The 19,949-nt window shown below is 36.7% G+C and overlaps 2 protein-coding genes across 13 annotated transcripts in view; one reads left to right on the forward strand and one right to left on the reverse strand.

The window, feature by feature from the left end:
* Window positions 1-422: 422 nt before the first annotated feature.
* mapk8a (mitogen-activated protein kinase 8a) lies at window positions 423-14,580 on the forward strand. 8 transcript variants are annotated; one of them, XM_079855973.1, is made up of 12 exons: window positions 423-505; window positions 2,307-2,476; window positions 2,570-2,699; window positions 2,804-2,862; window positions 3,036-3,174; window positions 5,715-5,880; window positions 7,566-7,637; window positions 7,870-8,052; window positions 8,650-8,774; window positions 10,742-10,805; window positions 11,663-11,740; window positions 12,417-14,580. In XM_079855973.1, the coding sequence occupies exons 2-12, from the start codon at window positions 2,355-2,357 to the stop codon at window positions 12,560-12,562; spliced, it is 1,284 nt and encodes a 427-aa protein (XP_079712099.1). In that variant the 5' UTR covers window positions 423-505; window positions 2,307-2,354; the 3' UTR covers window positions 12,563-14,580. The 8 variants fall into 8 exon arrangements, with proteins under 8 accessions (XP_079712099.1, XP_079712100.1, XP_079712103.1 ...); XM_079855974.1 differs by lacking the exon at window positions 7,566-7,637 and adding an exon at window positions 6,271-6,342 and having other exon boundaries at window positions 436-644; XM_079855977.1 differs by lacking the exon at window positions 7,566-7,637 and adding an exon at window positions 6,271-6,342 and having other exon boundaries at window positions 436-644; window positions 12,492-14,580.
* Window positions 14,581-17,556: 2,976 nt separating this feature from the next.
* The window catches only part of arhgap22a (Rho GTPase activating protein 22a), a 30,573-nt gene continuing 28,180 nt past the window's right edge, over window positions 17,557-19,949 (reverse strand). For all 5 annotated transcript variants that reach the window (XM_079855968.1, XM_079855964.1, XM_079855965.1 and 2 more), the window contains one exon: window positions 17,557-18,969. In XM_079855968.1, the coding sequence (XP_079712094.1) occupies window positions 18,747-18,969 (223 nt within the window). In that variant the 3' untranslated portion in view covers window positions 17,557-18,746. The remainder of the gene's footprint in view (window positions 18,970-19,949) is intronic.

The following is a 19,949-nucleotide window of genomic DNA, read 5'->3' on the forward strand; positions in this document are numbered from 1 at the left end:
TGTCGAGGTTGAACAAATGGTTTTGAGAATTTCAGTTGTGATCTGAGAAATGCACCAAAGCGACTGAGAATAATAGTTTGGTGCATTTCTCAGATCATAAATATATTTACAATAGATTATCACATTTTAATTATTAAAGTTTCTATCTGTGAAATAGATCATACAAACTAAATAGATTAATATATCCTTAAAAGGATGCACAACAAAATTTAGATCATTATTAAAATTTAGTAACTGTGGATGGATTGGAATACTAGATTGTCTTTAGACTTTGCTTGTAGATTAAGACAGACAGACAGATAGCCTAGAAAGAAAGAAAGAAAGAAAGAAAGAAAGAAAGAAAGAAAGAAAGAAAGAAAGAAAGAAAGAAAGAAAGAAAAATATGTATCTATGAATAGACCTGCGTGATGGCACGGAAGCGCGTGGGGGTTTGGTGACGTAGAGCGCATGTCGTCCGCAGTGCACGCGAGGCCTGCTGCCAGTGGAAGAAAGCGCTTTCAATACGGTGAGGTCATGTTATCGAAACCAGCAGCCGAATAAGCGCTATTAATAATCAATAGAGACTTCACCACATCATTTCTGAAGAGCCCGAATATTTAGTCGCATTTAGGATACAGGAAGTGTTTATATTTCAATCGTAGCAGGTAAGTAAGCGTTTTAAGGTGGTTTTGATACTACGTGGTATTGTTTCGCAGTGGGGGAGGGTATCTGCACACATCACAGCTGATTTTCCTTCCTTTGAAAGTGTAATACGACAATGTCGCTGTTTTGAATGATGAGGCTTTTTAACGTTGCGACTAATAAATGAGCCTGGTTACGTGAGATCGCTTACAATGCTATTTGTCAAGCTGCTCGCTTTGCCACCCACCCACTGTAAGCATACTATACCTTGTGTGTATTATAGATATATTTTAATCAATAACGTAACATTTGAATGTAGATTGAATTACATGGTTTAGCATTTATACTGATCACTGTCCAAGTTAAAAAAAATATATATATATTTTATTTTATACATAACTTGCAGGCCTGTACTGTCATGTATCCTGATTTATAAACATTTAAACGTCAATTTTAAATGAATTGGCAACAGGCTGATTAAATATTGCTTGACAGAATTTGCCCATTATATCTGTGAGTTTGATGAGTAAAATTGTCATTATTATTAATGAAACAAAAACAAAAAACTGACCCCTAAAGTTATAGCAGGAACACATGATTAAAGTTTGTATCTTAATCAGAATTTGTCATATTGTTGAAATTTCTAGTTAACTTGATACTTGACTGATATCTCTATAAAAGTGTTTTTTTTTTTTACCAGCCAATGGTCACTTGTGATGTGTTTTTACTTTTCACCAGGAAGGCTGTCCGTAATATTTTATTTCTAATAAAATAATTTGATATCACATTAGAGCTGAAGGAATTCCATGAATTGAAGGCTGTTTCTATTCCTTTCTATCGATCATTTCTATGGTGGTGCATAATAATACTTGTGGTTTGAAATTATTCTCTTTGTGAATGTTGTGTTGAGTAGTTGTGAGTTTGCCTGGAAGTCTAAGCCTTTATTATGATCTGATTAAAATGAGAAATTATGTTAACTGGTTTGTTTGGGTGCATGTCAGATTCTACAATGTAAGCATTCATTAATATTCAATCATAAGCACAAATTAAAGTACAATTAAACATGGGCCTGTAATATTTTAAAATGATCTTTTTTTCTTTCTTTTTTCACTTGCTTGATTATACAAGGTTACAACCACAGACTCCTGGTCTAGTGTTTTCCAGAATCAAATCTTGGCAAAATTCTCTCTGTTGCTATGGATCCAAATGCATTTTTTGTTGTTGTTGTTCAGTGCTACTTCCTCTCATCACATTGAACTGTGTCACTTTTAATGTACTGTGACATGTCAGACAAAAAATATCCCTGATATTATGCCATTTGCGGAATAAAAAAAAAAAAAGAAATGTGGGAGCATTTTTCTGTGGATCTGGGTCATTCTGTTAGTCCTGCTATTTAAACTCAGGTTAATAGCTATTAGGATACTGCCCTACTCTTTGGTGGCGTGCGAGTCCCCTTTTTATGTGTGTGTGTATATTTCTAACAGCTGTATGCTCTAGTTATTTTCTTTTTGATGGCAGAGAGATAAAGCCCAGAGCCAAAAAAAAGGCTCAAGACCACTCTGTGCTGTCCTTTCAGTTTATTCTGCTATGCTAGGACAAAAGATGCAGAAAAATGATGTTACGATGCTAGGGATATCACAACAATTGCAATCTATAGTGCATTTTACTTTGTTTTTGTGGTCTAGGTTTGTAAAAGTCTGCCTCGGTTCGGATGCTAGGACATCAACTTCATCATGAACAAAAATAAGCGAGAAAAAGAGTTCTACAGCGTAGATGTGGGTGATTCGACGTTCACAGTCTTGAAGCGTTATCAGAATCTAAGACCCATAGGCTCGGGTGCTCAGGGAATAGTCTGGTACGTTCTAGAGCTTAAATTCCACCTCAAACCAAGGACGTTATACAGTCGCCACATCTTTTCATCTGTTTTATGCACGCTTTTCTCTTTTAGCTCAGCGTATGACCACAACCTTGAGCGAAACGTGGCTATAAAGAAACTCAGCCGGCCTTTTCAGAATCAGACTCATGCCAAACGCGCATACAGAGAGCTGGTGCTCATGAAGTGTGTCAACCATAAAAATGTAAGTCATCAATACTCCAAAATGGGTGCATGTTGCATGCAAAGAGAGACATTTATCCAGCATCCAGCAGGGCTAATAGATATGCTTGTCTTTTTCGTTCCCAGATAATAGGGCTCTTAAATGTTTTTACACCCCAAAAAACATTAGAAGAATTCCAAGATGTGTGAGTATACATTGTGCATTCATACAGTTAAAAACGCCAGACCCCAGCTGATACCCCGCTAATGCTCTCTCACATCCGCACACACACCCTCCCCTTCTTCTCTTCTCTCTCCTACCCCCCCATCACACCCTCTTTTTTTGTCCCTCCCCTTCCCGCCCCTTCCCCAACGACAGTTACCTAGTAATGGAGCTGATGGATGCCAACCTCTGCCAAGTCATTCAGATGGAGCTGGACCACGAGCGGCTGTCCTATCTTCTGTACCAGACGCTGTGTGGAATAAAACACCTCCACTCCGCAGGGATCATCCACAGGGTCGGTGCTCTTTAGCCTAAAGCCTGTCCGCCTAAACAAAAAGACTGCCGTACGCAGCCAAGGTTGCAGTGACGGCGAAAAGCTTAATAATCAGTTAAGGTGAGGGAGGGGGAGGGGTTTCATCCCCTGGGCTGATTACAAAAAGCCAGACCTCTGCCTGCCTGACTGCCTGACTGCAGCTGCTGCTGTGGACTGCATTGCGCTGTTGAGGCAGGGACGTGTTGAGAGGCGACAGGAGGGAAGCGATCAAGTGATCCTCAGTAAACATCGCTGTCCTGTAGTCCTGTTTCACCTTGAGTTTACCTCTGTCTTATACGGTGTACTGCTTTTGCACGGATAATGACTGAAGACGTTTATATGGATGTAATACAATAAATTTGTCTCACTGCACAAGGTCATGGTTTATAAACAGCGACCTTTGAACATTAAAGATGCTAATTTCATTTGCAACCGTGGATAATCAAGCATTAAATTAATGAAAATGGTTTCACTCTGACAGATCGATTAGGTGATGAGAAAACGAAGGGACATTGAAGGAAAGTCTTTTTCAAGGTTAATGATGTGGAAAGATTTGTTTGTTGAAAATGGAGTACAGAACATTAGTTTTAGTTCACTTTAGCCTCTGGAAATATATGTGTATTGCTGGTTGAGTTTCAGTTAGACAGGACCAAGTGAAACCTAAAAAACTCAATACTGTAGCTGACATATAAAACCCTTTCCAAAGCGCACAGAGTTTATAACCACCTTTGGCAGTTTATTTAGAATTATTCTTTTATTTTAAACATTTATATTCACCCATTAATGTTACCTGAATGTTAAATGCTGCTGCCACTGGTCCAAAAGTCTGCTTCTGTTTTTTGTATATTACAATATATTATCAGCATAACATTTTGAGTGGAAAATAGAATTGAAACATATTGACTATTTCAAATAAATGGTACTTCTAAACTTTCTCTTCAACAAAGAATCCTGATTTTTTTTTTTATCATTACAATTTTCAGAAAAATATTAAACAGAACAACTGTTTTCAACATTGATAGTAATAATAAGAAATGATGCTGAAAATTCAGTTTTGCCATCACAGAAATAAATTACATTTTGAAATACACTCACCTAAAGGATTATTAGGAACACCTGTTCAATTTCTCATTAATGCAATTATCTAATCAACCAATCACTTGGCAGTTGCTTCAATGCATTTAGGGGTGTGGTCCTGGTCAAGACAATCTCCTGAACTCCAAACTGAATGTCAGAATGGGAAAAAAGGTGATTTAAGCAATTTTGAGCGTGGCATGGTTGTTGGTGCCAGACGGGCCGGTCTGAGTATTTCACAATCTGCTCAGTTACTGGGATTTTCACGCACAACCATTTCTAGGGTTTACAAAGAATGGTGTGAAAAGGGAAAAACATCCAGTATGCGGCAGTCCTGTGGGCGAAAATGCCTTGTTGATGCTAGAGGTCAGAGGAGAATGGGCCGACTGATTCAAGCTGATAGAAGAGCAACTTTGACTGAAATAACCACTCGTTACAACCGAGGTATGCAGCAAAGCATTTGTGAAGCCACAACACGCACAACCTTGAGGCGGATGGGCTACAACAGCAGAAGACCCCACCGGGTACCACTCATCTCCACTACAAATAGGAAAAAGAGGCTACAATTTGCTCACCAAAATTGGACAGTTGAAGACTGGAAAAATGTTGCCTGCTCTGATGAGTCTCGATTTCTGTTAAGACATTCAGATGGTAGAGTCAGAATTTGGCGTAAACAGAATGAGAACATGGATCCATCATGCCTTGTTACCACTGTGCAGGCTGGTGGTGGTGGTGTAATGGTGTGGGGGATGTTTTCTTGGCACACTTTAGGCCCCTTAGTGCCAATTGGGCATCGTTTAAATGCCACGGCCTACCTGAGCATTGTTTCTGACCATGTCCATGCCTTTATGACCACCATGTACCCATCTTCTGATGGCTACTTCCAGCAGGATAATGCACCATGTCACAAAGCTCGAATCATTACAAATTGGTTTCTTGAACATGACAATGAGTTCACTGTACTAAAATGGCCCCCACAGTCACCAGATCTCAACCCAATAGAGCATCTTTGGGATGTGGTGGAACGGGAGCTTCGTGCCCTGGATGTGCATCCCACAAATCTCCATCAACTGCAAGATGCTATCCTATCAATATGGGCCAACATTTCTAAAGAATACTTTCAGCACCTTGTTGAATCAATGCCACTTAGAATTAAGGCAGTTCTGAAGGCGAAAGGGGGTCAAACACAGTATTAGTATGGTGTTCCTAATAATCCTTTAGGTGAGTGTATATTAAAATAGAAAACAGTTATTACAAATTGCCATAATATTTTACAATATTGTTTTTACTGTATTTTTTATTTAAAAAAATGCAGCATTGGTGAGCATAATAGATATATTTAAAAAAATCTTACCAATCCCAATATACTTTATATATTTTAAAACAAACAAATGCTATAAATGAGAATGCAAAATATTCGACTAATATTCTGTCCTGTTATTCTGTAGGATCTAAAACCCAGCAACATCGTGGTAAAGTCAGACTGTACTCTGAAGATCCTGGATTTCGGTCTGGCCAGGACAGCAGCTACGGGTCTGCTGATGACACCATATGTGGTGACGCGTTACTATAGAGCCCCTGAAGTCATCCTGGGAATGGGATATCAAGCCAATGGTCAGTGCTGCTGACAGGCTTACAGAATGCCTAGTTGACACATCCTATGCATGCTTAACTACCAATATCATCCTCGTGTTGCAGGTTTCAATTCACGCTTTATAGGCCTCTCTGATGCTTTCCTTGCACTAATAGCTTTGTGGTTTCAGCACCAAAATGTGTTACAAGGCATACAAATTGTTGGGAATTCATTCTTTTTTGTTCTGTCTTTGTTAAAATGTGAAGCCTGTTTAGTGTGTGATGAGTAGACAATGGCTTGGTGTGCTCATTCATTTCTTCCCCAAACTCTAATGAATAAAACAAGCTCTTATGCAACAGTACAAAAATACTAACACCCCCTGACTTCCTGCTTAACCGTTTTCTCTCTTTCCCTCTGCTGCACGTGCTTAGTGGACATTTGGTCTGTGGGCTGCATTTTGGCAGAAATGGTCCGTCACAAAATCCTTTTTCCTGGGAGGGACTGTATCCTTGAGCCACAAAATTACAAAAATGCATAATTGACGCTTAGATTGTCTGTTGTCATTTTGAGAATCTGTATTATTCTCACAAGGAAGAGTCATGCGGTATATATTAAGCTAGATATACTGTATAGTCCCCCACCAATTTTGGCATAAATGTGTATTAAGGTTCTATATTGTGTTCTTTGTTATGCATGCTGCGTTCATCAAATTTGGGTTGATTATAGCTCTTTCTTTTGCATTTCACTCAAATATTTATTTCAATGAAGTGTGGTTTTGACTTTTCAGTTGGCTTACTGTTTAATTTTGGCTTTTACCTTTAGTGAACACCACTATATTGAAGGATTAGTTTTTTTTTTTTAGATTGCCACCTGCTTTTTCATTTACTGGTTGGTTGTCTCTTATTGGTATGTGTTTTAGTGTCATGGTAAATTAAAGAAGAAACATTCAGGCATTCTAGCTGTTGTGTTCTGCTCTTGTGATAAAGGTCTGACATTGTTTTAGTCTCATATTATAAATTACCCCTGAACACTGGGATCAGTTGCATTTATGAGCTTATTAGATTTGAAGGTTTTGCACTCTATGGTGTTCACTACTGTTCACAAGCTTGGGGTCAGGAAGCTTCATTTTTGAAAAAGAAGAAATGTATACTTCTAATTAGAAAACGATTCTGATTGATCAAAAGTGACATTAAACACATTTTATAATGTTACAAAAGATGTTACAAAATATGAAGCAGCACAACTGTTTTCAACACTGGCAATAATGTATTTTCAGCACTAAATCGGACTAAAAGCACAAAAAATCGTAGAGACTCTGAGTTTTGATGGTGTTTGAGAACACATTATAGTGTCATCCCAAAAAGCCTACGTCAGGATTTTGGTGTATTCTGAAAATAATATTCTGTAATATGTGTATGGTCATGTTAAGTCTAAATCTGTAATATTGCCCAATGTTTTATTTTCTCCATCATAATCAGCTGATGAGTCACAATATGAATGAAAACGGTCAGGCCTGTGATGCTTTATAAGGCTTGTTTCCAGTTTATTTATAGTGTTGCGATGATCATTCTGTGTTACGTCTGTGCTCCATCCTCACTGCCTTTCCCTGCTAGACATGACAGTTCCTGCATGACGCACATCACTTTTCTTGACATCTGATTTCATTTTATTTGTCTTTTTTTAGCTCTGTGTTGCATGCTAATTTCACTTTCATTTCATTTTTCAGTGGATGTGTGGTCTGTTGGCTGTATCATGGCTGAAATGGTCAGAGGTAGTGTGTTGTTTCCGGGTTCAGATCGTATCCTTACATGTCTATCGTGTGTCATCCATTCCATGGTCATCCCTTCTCTCTGTTACACACAATACATTGTTTTTCCATGGTACACTATGGTTTTTAGGACTAAATAGATTTAGCATAAGCCTTCAAAATGAATTGGTGCAAAGTAAAAGATTTGTGGAAAGCCTGCAAGAAGATCGTTTTAGATATTGTTGGCCTATTTATTATTTTCTTAACCTTCTAATGCCTGAAGATATTGATCAGTGGAACAAAGTCATCGAGCAGCTGGGAACACCATCCCAGGAGTTCCTGATGAAACTCAACCAGTCTGTGCGGACCTATGTGGAGAACAGGCCACGGTACACCGGATACAGCTTTGAGAAGCTGTTTCCCGACGTCCTGTTCCCTGCTGATTCAGAACACAACAAACTGAAAGGTACATATGCCTAAAGGTTTAAATGGGTGACATTTTTCTGTAGCACTTTTTAGCGCAATTTTCCTACGGACAAAATTGCGATTGTTAACTCATGATTTCTGTTCTGTCTGTGCCCACCAATCTTGCACTTCTATCTCCTCCTCAACCAGACCACCTAGAGACTTCGGGTTTTCGGCATTATGTTAAGGAAGGTCTAATCTCGGGAACGCACACAAAAAAAAAAAAAAAAAAAAAACATAAAAAGATTTACTATCTCTTAGTGTTGTGATCCCATGACGTCAGAAAATTGCGCTAAAACACTCACTGAGTTTTTATTACTTGTTTAATAATTGGGCAGCTGTGCAATTGCTGTTTGCAAATGGGAAAGTCAAAATGTTGGTATTGTGCAAGTGTTGAAATTAAATATTTAATCCATCACTCAACTGATATATTTGCAGAACAAAAACAACCTGTTTTGCAATTCTAATAATTTCCAGTGTATTCACAGTGAAGTGGCCTGAATAATCTGCTGTGTTTTTGAGATGACATGTCAAGCCACTTGAGAACCTCAGAAACACCATTAACTCTTTCTCTTTGTACTGGATGTGATTTATGCAGCGAGCCAGGCAAGGGACCTGCTGTCTAAAATGCTGGTAATAGATGCATCTAAACGGATTTCTGTGGATGAAGCTCTTCAGCACCCCTACATTAATGTGTGGTACGACCCAGCTGAAGTGGAAGCGGTGAGTTTATGCGCATTCACACACACCAAGTACCAATCCATTGCTGTGAAGTACACATGCAAACTCATTGTGATTTCAAGTCGTTGCACTTTTGAATAATCTACATAATTAGTGTTGATTTTTTTAAGCTATAAATGTACAAAAGCTATTTTAAAAATAAATTACAACTGTGCCAGAATAAATGGGTGTCTACCACAGATATATATCCACCACAGATATATATATGAAGAGTTCAGATGCAAAAGCCTCTAAATGCCATCTGATATTTTCTTCTAGAATGATCATTTTTATCAAGCTTATATGTTTATGTTCAGTTATTTCACTTTAATGGCAATGAAAATTACCTATTAATTGTCATTAAAGTGAAATTACTGAACCTAAATATACAAGCTTGATAAAAATGCTCATTTTAGAAGAAAATTTCAGATGGCACTTAGAGGCTTTTGCATCTGAAGTCTTCATATATATCAGCTAATTTCTAATCAATTTAAAGCATTTGGCATATCAGCTATAGCATGAAAAAGGCCGATATCGATGGTTTTCATTAATTAACTGCTTAAAGGCAATGATTTGTATTATGTCTGTTGCATAATCCAACGTTTTTCTTTGGGTAAAATAGTTCGATACTTGCCAAAACAAAATTAAACCTGTACAAAATATAGCAGGGCTCGAAAATACGGACTGCCCAGTTGCCAGAATTGATTTCTCTTTCGCTTGAACAGACAAATTCACACAAAATTATATCAAAATGCCCATTTTGGTAAGTATCCTAGTAAATGCAGCTGGTTATGGCTTAAGTGAACATAAACAGTTGAGAAATAAAACATGTGTATATCAGTATATTGGATCTGTGGATCTTTTATTATATTTTTTCACTGCTCTGAATGTCATATGGTTATTGTGAAACACGGAACACCTCATTTATATGATTTTATGGGAAAATTTGTTATTTTTCGTTTTAACTCGGGTGTATTTTGAACAAGAAAAATGCACAGTGGCTTTAATTCAGCGTGAGCGGCTCAACAAAAGTAGACTCGGTCCGGAACAATTGCGGGACTGCTGCTTCTGCTCTGCTTCTGCTACGCGCTGCCTTGGTGTGCAGTGTGAATGCTCTAATAATCTGAACATGTTCACCGTAAAAAATTCGCTCTAGTCTGTTTACGCATCCACTGTGAAACAGACGTATGTAGACCTACCTGAAAAGCACTGTTTATTTCTTATGTATCTTTGTTCTGTTGTATTTATGTATTTATGTTGGCCTGTTGAATGTTAAATAGATCCAATCCATGTTTAATGAAGATGATTTGATGATGCAGCAATAAACTAGCTAGTATACATTAATACTTGCTTTTTTAAACTTTGCTAATTTAAAACATGATCAAAAAAGTAATCTATTTTAATGACGGAACTTGTATTAGAATTAGATTTGTTTAACAATCGGCCAAAAAAATTCTATCGGTGCATCCTTAGTAAAATAGCAATATTGTGAAAAATATTATTATTACAATTTAAAATAATATTTATTTATGGCAAAGCTGAATTTTCAGCAGTCATCATTACTCCAGTCTTCAGTGTCACATGTTCCGTGCTCAAGAAACTCTTATTATTATTATAATTATCATCATCAATGTTGAAAACAGTTGTGCTGCTTAATATTGTTGTGGAAAACATGATAAATGTGTATTTTTTTCAGGATTTTCTGATGAATTTAAAGTTCAAAAGAGCAGTGTTTATTTGAAAAATAAATCTTTTGTAACATTACAAATGTATTTACTGTCACTTTTGATCAATTTAGTATGTTCTTGCAAATTAAAAGTATTCATTTCTTTCAAAAACAAAAAATCTTACTGACCCCAAACTTATGAAAGGTAGTGTATCTGTTCTCACAACAGAAACATAGAGTTTGTGCCTATTTTAATTGTTTATCTCACCAGTATAATTATGTACGCTTATCTTTCTCTTTTCAGCCACCTCCTCTGATCATAGACAAACAACTCGATGAGAGGGAACACACAGTGGATGAGTGGAAAGGTGGTTTGTTTTTCTAACTTTAAAGTTCACTGAGTGAAATCCGATGCAAAGGAAAGTGCCAGAGGTTTAGAACAAACATCATTTGCCCACTGCACACGCGGTCGAAATCTTGTCTGCAGCGGTCACCTGATTGAATAGTGTTAATAAGCTCCTCTGCGTGTTTAAATGTCTGACGGCAGATGCTTAAATTAGAAAGATTGATATTTCTTTCAACTCATGGAGAGGAGCATGTGCTGTTGAATATAAACCTTGCCAGTTTCCATGACTTCGTTCATCTATCCAGATTTGGGGAGTAACACATTTTTTTTCTTCAGTTGGATTGTTTCTTTTAGCTACTTGACAGTAGCTCAGCTCTTTTCAAGACAGCGTAACTATCCAAAATTTTCAAATAGAAGCTACTGTTTCGTGACAGTACAAAAATCCCTCACAAGTTCCTAAAAGTGTTGCGAAGTCTGATGTCGTTTAGTGAATCAGTTCATTTGCAGGGTTATACGATTGATCAGTCATTATTATACGATACAATAAACGATTCATCAGTCAAACAAACAATTCACTTTTATTTCAATCCCTGCTCTTTTCTCTTCCAAGTATGTAATTTAATGTCACTGTTCATCACCATGTTTTCAAGTTAATTAGTTAGTATTATTTTCTAGTCTTATTAATGTACCTGAATGTGAATTTAACCCTACTGAAATCCTTATGGTTTTTATGCTTGAGAAACTTATTTATAAAGTTTCATTCCCTTAAATGGCTTCACTGAAGTTGGATAAAAAGTGTGTACTAAGTACTTCAAAAAGAGTAGCCTCACTCTTTTGTTTATTATATCTAATTGTTCTTTCTTTGTTTTTCTTCATCAGAGCTGATCTATAAAGAAGTTATGGATTGGGAAGAACGGGTGAAGAATGGTGTTATTCGAGGTCAGCCCTCCCCTCTAGGTTAGTTAGATGAGTTTCTCTAATGCAGAAACATTTGCTTATGTTGATCTAAGAGCTCAATGCTAAGGATTCTTGTTAATGGCCTGGTCAAGTCTGTGGTTTAACTTTTCACTGGGCCCCACCACAACATTTTTATAAATAAAAAAAAAATGTTATTGTTTTCAATGATTTTGACCCATAACACCAAAATGTTAGATACCAGTAAAATCTCGCAATTCTCAATTACAATTTCTAGCCTAACTAATCTACATTTCAATCACAATCACTTGCATGATTAAATTGGCAAGACTTACAAAAAAAGAATGTGCAAATCATAAACTTTCGTGACGATATAGACATTCTGTCAACTGTCCCAAACATCTTTCACGCTGGCCTCGGCGATCAGGCAGTCCTTATTGTCGGGCCCTGCATCTGCCCCCATCTGCATATAATCACACATTACACCGTACAAAAAATAGTTGTTTCAACTTAAAAAAAAGTAAGTGCCTTAAAAATGTACGTTTACTCAACTCAAATATCCAAGTTGTCACTAGTACAACTTCACATTTCAAGTTGACTAAACCTAAAAATGTGAAGGCAGCACGAACACTTGCTTTTTAAGTTGAAACAACTATTATAATTTTTTACGGTGTATGTGCAGGTAATCTAACTGACTGTTATGTTTCACATAGCACAGGTGCAGCAGTGATCAACGGCTCACCCCAACCCTCCTCCTCCTCCTCTATTAATGACGTCTCCTCCATGTCCACAGAGCCCACCGTGGCCTCGGACACCGACAGCAGCCTGGAGGCCTCTGCGGGACCCCTGAGCTGCTGCAGATGACTATCACCTTCCCCTGGAGATTCTGTGTGTGTGGCATGGTATCAGATTTAGGCCAGTCTAATACATTATTCTGGGTCGGGTATGGCTTTTTGAGTTCTGCTGTAGATGCTGTAAATGACTATACAATTTTATCTTTTTAGCGACAGCCCTAACAGGTTTAGCCAATGATAGTGAACTCCTTAACAAAACTCTTCTTTTATAAGCTACATTTAGAGTATTTTGTCATGTTGTCGTAGAGTGATTTTGGAAGGTAATCTGTAAAGATTGAATTGTGAATATATTTTCTTCAAGAGTCTTTTGTTTTTTCCCTGGTCAATGTATAATTTTCTTAGTCACCTGGGATATGAAAATCTGTAGATTGTCAATATTAGTATTTTAAAATGGACATAACAATGTTGCACAAATTGATATCAACATAGGTATTTAAGTACATTTTGACAGCTTGCCTGAGGTGGCTTTTTCTGGGTCATGTTTTCCATCTTTGTGCACAGCACATTTTATTTAAATTTTGTACAGTTTCGTTTAGATATAATAACTCACAACATCGAAAAAATATTTTTATATGTACATTGAGTTATTTTGTCAGGCTGATCTGTTTTTCATGAATACTTTTGCTGCTGGTTAATTTCCTGGTAGACTGTGATATGTGTCGTGCTTGTCCATATGTCTCTGGTGTTCTTGTTCTAGTCCTAGTTATCTGGGATTTCAGCACCTTTTTATTTTTTAATTATTTAAATTCATTTTACCCCTTCAAAATCTGCATATAGAACAAGCATTGCACTTCAATACCGTCCTGGTCAGAATTATTGGCACTCTTGGTAAAGTCTGTGAAAATAATTCTGCTTTGTTAATCCTTTCAACCTTTTATTCAGAAAATTCACAAAAATCTAACCTTTCATTGAAGTAAAACAATTGAAAATGTGGGGAAAATCTCATGAAATAAATGTTTTTCTCTAATAAACACTGACCACAATTAATGGCACCTTTCTATTCCATACTTTTTGCAACCTCCTTTTGCCAAGATAACACCTCTAGAGTCTTCCCCTATAATGGAGAACACCTGACAAGAGATCATTAGACAATTTCTCCATACAGAATCTCTACAGATCCTACAGATTCCCAGATCCATGTTGGTGCTTCTTGTCTTCAGTTCAGCCCACTCATTTTCTGTAGGGTTCAGGTCATGGCACTGGGATGGTCATGGCAGAAGCTTCATTTTATGCTCAGTGACACTTTTGTGTTGATTTTGACGTTTGTTTTGGATCGTTGTCCTGGTGGAAGATCCAACCACGGCCCATTATAAGATTTCTAGCAGAGGCTGTCAGGTTTTGATTTTTTAACTGTTGGTATTTGGTAGAATCCATGATGCCATGTATCTGAACAAGATGTCCATGACCTCCAGCAAAAAATATGCCCACAATTTCAAAGATCCAGCAGTATATTTAACCGTGGGCATGGGGTACTTTTTATCCCTGGTTGCACCAAACCCATCTGTTGGGTTCGCTGCCATGAAGTACTTTTTTTTTTTTTGAAGTTCAATCAGTGTCTAACAACAATATGCTGACCCCTAGACTCAACTATTTTCTGCAATTCTCCAGCTGTGATACTTGGAGAATCTTTGGCCACTAGAACTCTCCTCACTGCGCATTAAGACAATATAGATAACATAGTCCTCTTCCAGGCAGATTCGTAACATTTACCTGTTTATTGAAACTTTTTAATTATTGATGGTGGAAATGGGAATATTTAACGCTTTAGCTATTTTTTTACAGCCACTTTCTATTTTGTGAAGCTATATTCAGAACTATATTCTTTGGTTTTACTCATTGTGATGGATGATTAAGGGAATTTGGCTTGTGTGTTTCCTCATATTTATACTCCTGTGGAACAGGAAGGCATGTTCCTAGTCACCATGGTGTGCTACAAAATTGAAAATATGAAGGGGAATATACTTCAGATATATATAACTCACAAGAATTTCTAAGGTTACCGATAATTGTGGCCAATGTGTGTTAGAGAAAAAAAAAAAATTCATAATGTGATTTTTCCCCTCCACATTTATTAGTTTTACTTCTATGAAAGGTTAGATTTTTGTGATATTCTTTTTTGAATGAAAGCTCAAAAGTTTAAACAATGCAGATTTATTTTTTCAGCCATCTTTGAACATATTTACCAAGGGTGCCAATAATTCTGACCACGACTGTAGCTGGGATTATATCAATATTAGATTTTGCAGTTTTTCTCTAATATTTTTCCATTCCTTAAAGGAGAACTCCGGTCAATTTTAACATTGAGCTAATTTTTTTGTAAATTTGGAGTGCTGTCAGTACAGAGAACAACAACAAAAATCGGTGTTGCCTACACCGTGTTATCCTCTTTTTAAAATTTGCACCCTGTTGACTTCAATGGGGCAAGTTTTAAACCTGCTTTTAGCCTCTTAACATCCTTGATGTTTCATTACAAGTGCACAGCCATGTGAGTGATTCCTTCAGAGTGAGCACGGTGAATCTGACTGCAGTAGATGTGAATTTTAGTAGGTGCAAATTTTAAAAAGAGGATAACAAGGTGTAGGCAACACCGATTTTTGTCGGTCTTTGGTGTTTTATGCCCCCAACGGCGCCTTCCAGGCAGCGAGGGGATGGGTAGGTTTAAGGTTGAGGGTAGGGTTAGCTGCCTCTAAGGAGCCATTGGGGGCTTAAAACACCATCGAGCATTTTTGTCATTGTTCTCTGTACTGACAGCACTCCAAATTTACAAAAAAATGAGCTCAATGTTAAAATTGACCAGAGTTCTCCTTTAACAAGGTTTGTTTTGTGACTACTTAGTTGGTAGAGCAAATGTTTTCCAATTATTTTATTATTATTATTTTGGAAGACCTACAAAAACGTCTACACTAGTTAATTTCTAGCATATTCCATTAAGCTACTTATTTTTGTACAACAGTGAAATGAAGCAAATTTGGAAATAATTTATCTCTAGATTGTTTTTATTATTATTGTTTTTTATTTCCCCCGTCAGGTTGAAAGGTCTGTAATGACACATTATGTGCTGTAAATGAACGGGACATACTGAATTGACCTACTGTACGTATATGAATTGTAACTCGTGATATTGAATACTGTGGAGTGCCATGTATTATTTGATAAGATTAAGATAAATCAGGGAAGTGGGTTTCTTTTACATTTGCTTTTGAATGTGAACGTGAGAGAGAACGTTGAAAAGGCTTGAAGAGTGAAAAGTGGGAATCTGAATGTTGTTGACCTGGGGTTTAGCCCATTGGATTTATTTACCTGTGCACAGGGTAAAAAAAAAGAAATATTTTGCTATTACTTTATATTATTGTTTTTGTTTTAAGTGCTCTTAATAGTGGCAATGATATTAAGCCCTACATACTTGCCTGGGAAACCTGAACCTACTGTAACTGCAAAAAGCAAAAGCTTCTCAACATGTGATGTTTTAGGCATGAAAACACAAGAGCCGTTTGAAGGTCGAGTCTGAACTACCTCACACTGACACCATACAGCTCACATTTTACAAGTATTACTGTAAACTTCATTTCATTTTATTTATTTATTCAGAAGAATATGAGTGTACAAGTGTCTATAGTTTGTTAGTGTGAATCTGTGAGTGTATTGTATGTATGTGTATACAATTCAACGAGTGTGTGTCCTTGTTTCCTCTAGACTTTTTTGTTTGTTTTATTCAGCTTATGTGCAGTAACTCAAAGCTGAACAAGGAACCATCTTATTTCAGACTCTATTTATTTCAGAAGATGTTTAGAAGGGTTCTGTCCGTATTTTGCTGTTTCGAGAAAAAGAAAAGAGAATGATTAAAATGGAGAGGAAATGTTTCTCATCCCCAGTCTCGACAGTGGGCGGTATCTTGCATGACCTGCTTAGCATTTGATTTTAAGTCCAGAACACTGTACAAGAACCATAAGATCATGGTGCTGGGTTTATTAGACTTCACAAACTGATGCAGTTGTTTTATATTAGGGTTAGCAGATTACCACCTCATTTGAATGCACTGAACTTCAACTGTTAACATCATAACAACTGGAAAAATGGAAATAAACCATTGAAAAATGGGTTTGCTTGCGTCTTTTTTGTCCTCATTGAGTTATACTTAAATCTTATCTTTTTTTCAAAGTGAACTGCTTTCTAAATATTTTACCAAACACTTTAAAGGGTTAGTTCATCCAAAAAGGAAAATTTGGTCATCATTTATGTACCCTTCTAGCCGACTTTTGTTCATCTTCAAACCACGATGGAAGATATTTTTAAAAGAGTCCTGAGAGATTTCTGTCCCTCTACTAAAGTTCATTCCACCATTTCAAAAGGTTCATAGTGAGACTAGATAGTGAGATTCAAGTGCTTTAATCCATGTCTTCTGAAGAGATTGCTATAGCTTTGGTTTATATTTGGCTATAGGTTTAAACAGATTTGTTTAGGCTTTTATTCTCATATGTAAACATTGATCAACACACATACATATGATATAGCACAACAAATATGGTAAATTTAACTTAATAAAGCTTTAAAATGGACTTTCAGTGGAGGGGCAGAAATCTCTCCGGTTGCATAAAAAAAAAACACTTTATTTGTGATCTGAAGATGAATGACTTATGGGTTTGGAAAGGCATGAGGGTGAGTAATTGATAACAGAATTTACATTTTTTAATAAACTATCCCCTTTGAAGGGATAATTCACCCAAAATTTTAATTCTGTCATCATTTACTTACCATCAAGTTGTTCCAAACCTGTATTCATTTCTTTCTTCTGTTGAAACCAAACAGTTGATGGATCCCATTGACTGCTATTTTTTCCATACTATGGAGGTCAATGTTCTTGAGAGCATTTGATAGAAAACAAACAAAAAAAAAATTCCTTGCACTGTTATCATTATATGATTTGATAATGAGTTGTTATATTACTCATTATCCAACTCCTGATTTTCCTTGATGCATTATAAAATCACAACATTACACAGTTTTAATGACAACGGCAATTTATTACGAAGACTATAGCCAGTCTTCATTTGAAATGAAATACCCATTTTTTTGAAGACCTCTACTTTGGCACGTTCTGCATTCAGGAATTAATGAACAAAAAAACAACCACAAGAACATATGTGCATACTTAAAAAAAAAAAAAAACTAACACATTCAAGTATATGTCAGCCTTAGTTCCATCATCTATTTTATATAAAGACACTCATTCTTTGAGTGTTTTGAAAAACAACACCTGAGAAATAGTTCTAGGTACATTAATAAGCTTAAATAAATACTAGCCTTGGCAATCCTGCAAGTAATCTTTTGATATAGTTGAGATTTGAATAACTTTTGGACAAGTTGTACAATTCAACACTTGTACAGTTTGGATGGTGTCACCTCATCTAATCTTTTATTCTATAGTGCATTTTACTTACAATAAAGGGATTTGCTGAAAAGAGTTTGTGTTTGAAGTCTGACGGTGTAACAGTTGATCTAAATGAGCGATGGCTTGTTCATGTCTGGTAGTGTGAGGCAAAGTGTGATAGGAAGCAGCCTGTTAATGGTTTTAAACGAAGTAGACTTTGTATGAAAAAGGATTGTGTGATAATTTCATCAAAACATCAAGGTTTATCAGGACTTCTTTCATACCATGCATTAACATGACCTGCCTTTGTGAGGGAACAGTCTGAAAAGTCATGCTTTGGTATAATCTGTGCAGGTTATGCTAGTGATGACTGCTATCAATTGAGCTTTACCTTAAAGGAATAGTTCACCCAAAAAATTAAACTGTTACTATTTACAAATAGTAGATGGCAAGTTTGACGTTAAGAACAAGATGCACAATTTGGTTTGTTCTTCACAAAATAAAGCACTGCTTTTTGACATTTTTTTAAGATTTCTCAAAAATTCGTTTGTGCTCTGCAGAAGAAAACAAACAGCATATGCGTTTAGAACAACATGAGGGGAAGTAGATCACAGAATATGTATGTTTGTGTGAACTATCCCTTTAAAATGTAAGACTGAAGAGCAGAGATAAAAGTAAAACTGCTACACGATCAAGTCGCCGTTACAAAACAGCACAAAATTACCTCTGAATACTCATGATGCATGAGCAGAGAGATTTCAAAATTCTATCTACAACAAACACGCAGTCTCTCAGTGTTAAATCAGGAGGACTGTCAAACCGCAAGTCAAATTTTGCTTGTCCTTGTTCCCAACGTAAGATCTCCCAAGGTGGAGAAGAACTCCTCCATTTCGTTCTGGAGTAAACGGTTGCGGATCTCTGCGTCCTCACGGGCCCGTTCAGAGTTGCGGAGTTTGATTTCCAACATGCGATACTTTTTCTTCTCCTGGTCAAACTCCTCCTCTAGTCTCTCCATTTGGCTACGCAGCATGATGCTTGATTCCTCCAGCCTTAGATGAATGAATTACATCAATTACGTTTGAAAAGTAATGCCAAATACACCATGTGATAGTGTAGGAAATACAAAGGAAACATACATTTTTTTATTCTAATTCACTTAATAAGTGACTATTCATTGTCAAAAGAATTCATTTAAACAAAGGTGAAGTGTGTAATTTCTGCGCTGCTAGCAGTACCAAATGAAAATGCAAAAATGATAATTGTCAAGCAGGTTTCTTAAACTCTCTGCTATTGGCAGATAACGTACACCATTGGTTGAGCCATTGTTGCTGTGTTGGGCTGATTGGATTTCTAAAAAAAATCCTAAAAATCCAAAGTATTTACTCTTTTCGGGAGAAATCAACGATCAAAATGGCTTTCTCATGTCTGCATATAGGGCCAAATTTACTAACAGCTTGCACCAGCGCAAACCTTCTTTTGGCGTTAAAAAATTACTGTCAGGATTTACTAAAGGCACACAGTGAAAAATTTGCGCTGAAAATGCGTGGACAGATATTTTTGCAGCTGACCTTATTGCATATGCATTTGTAGGAGTTTCCCTTTCAAGTGTAAAATTTATGGGAGGAGAGTATTTAAATTAATCACGCAAGGTGATTTACTAAGGTTTGTGCTCGTCAACGTACTGGTGTTTGTGCCATTATTTACCGCCCCCCAAAAAAGCACGTCTTAAACCAGATACTACCTGGTAGATTGCGTTGGTCATTATGGAAATGATCTGACTGCGTCTGTGTTCTTTAAATCACACATCCTCAGTAGATCACACGCAGAACTTTCCACTCCCAATGGCGCTGTTTTGGAATTGCGCTCTCACGCTAATTTGCCCTGTTTAGTAAATCTGCCCCTAAAACTGGGCTAGGAGAAAGAATTTTAAAGCCACCATGAAATCAAAATTGACAATTCTCTATGACAATTCAATGTCATCCTTAGTTTCTAAAAATGTATGTGCCCTTGTAATCTTTAATCAAAAACA

Source organism: Squalius cephalus (assembly GCF_949319135.1).
Source record: "Squalius cephalus genome assembly, chromosome: 21".
NCBI classification, from domain to species: Eukaryota; Metazoa; Chordata; class Actinopteri; order Cypriniformes; family Leuciscidae; genus Squalius; species Squalius cephalus.

What these genes read in the sequence shown, in the direction of transcription:
- mapk8a (XM_079855973.1), top strand. Translation starts at nt 2,355, where the DNA reads ATGAACAAAAATAAGCGAGAAAAAGAGTTCTACAGCGTAGATGTGGGT. An exon ending in GGTGCTCAGGGAATAGTCTG is followed by an intron (nt 2,477 to 2,569) that starts GTACGTTCTAGA and finishes TTTCTCTTTTAG; the next exon opens with CTCAGCGTATGACCACAACC. An exon ending in CACAGTGGATGAGTGGAAAG is followed by an intron (nt 10,806 to 11,662) that starts GTGGTTTGTTTT and finishes TTTCTTCATCAG; the next exon opens with AGCTGATCTATAAAGAAGTT.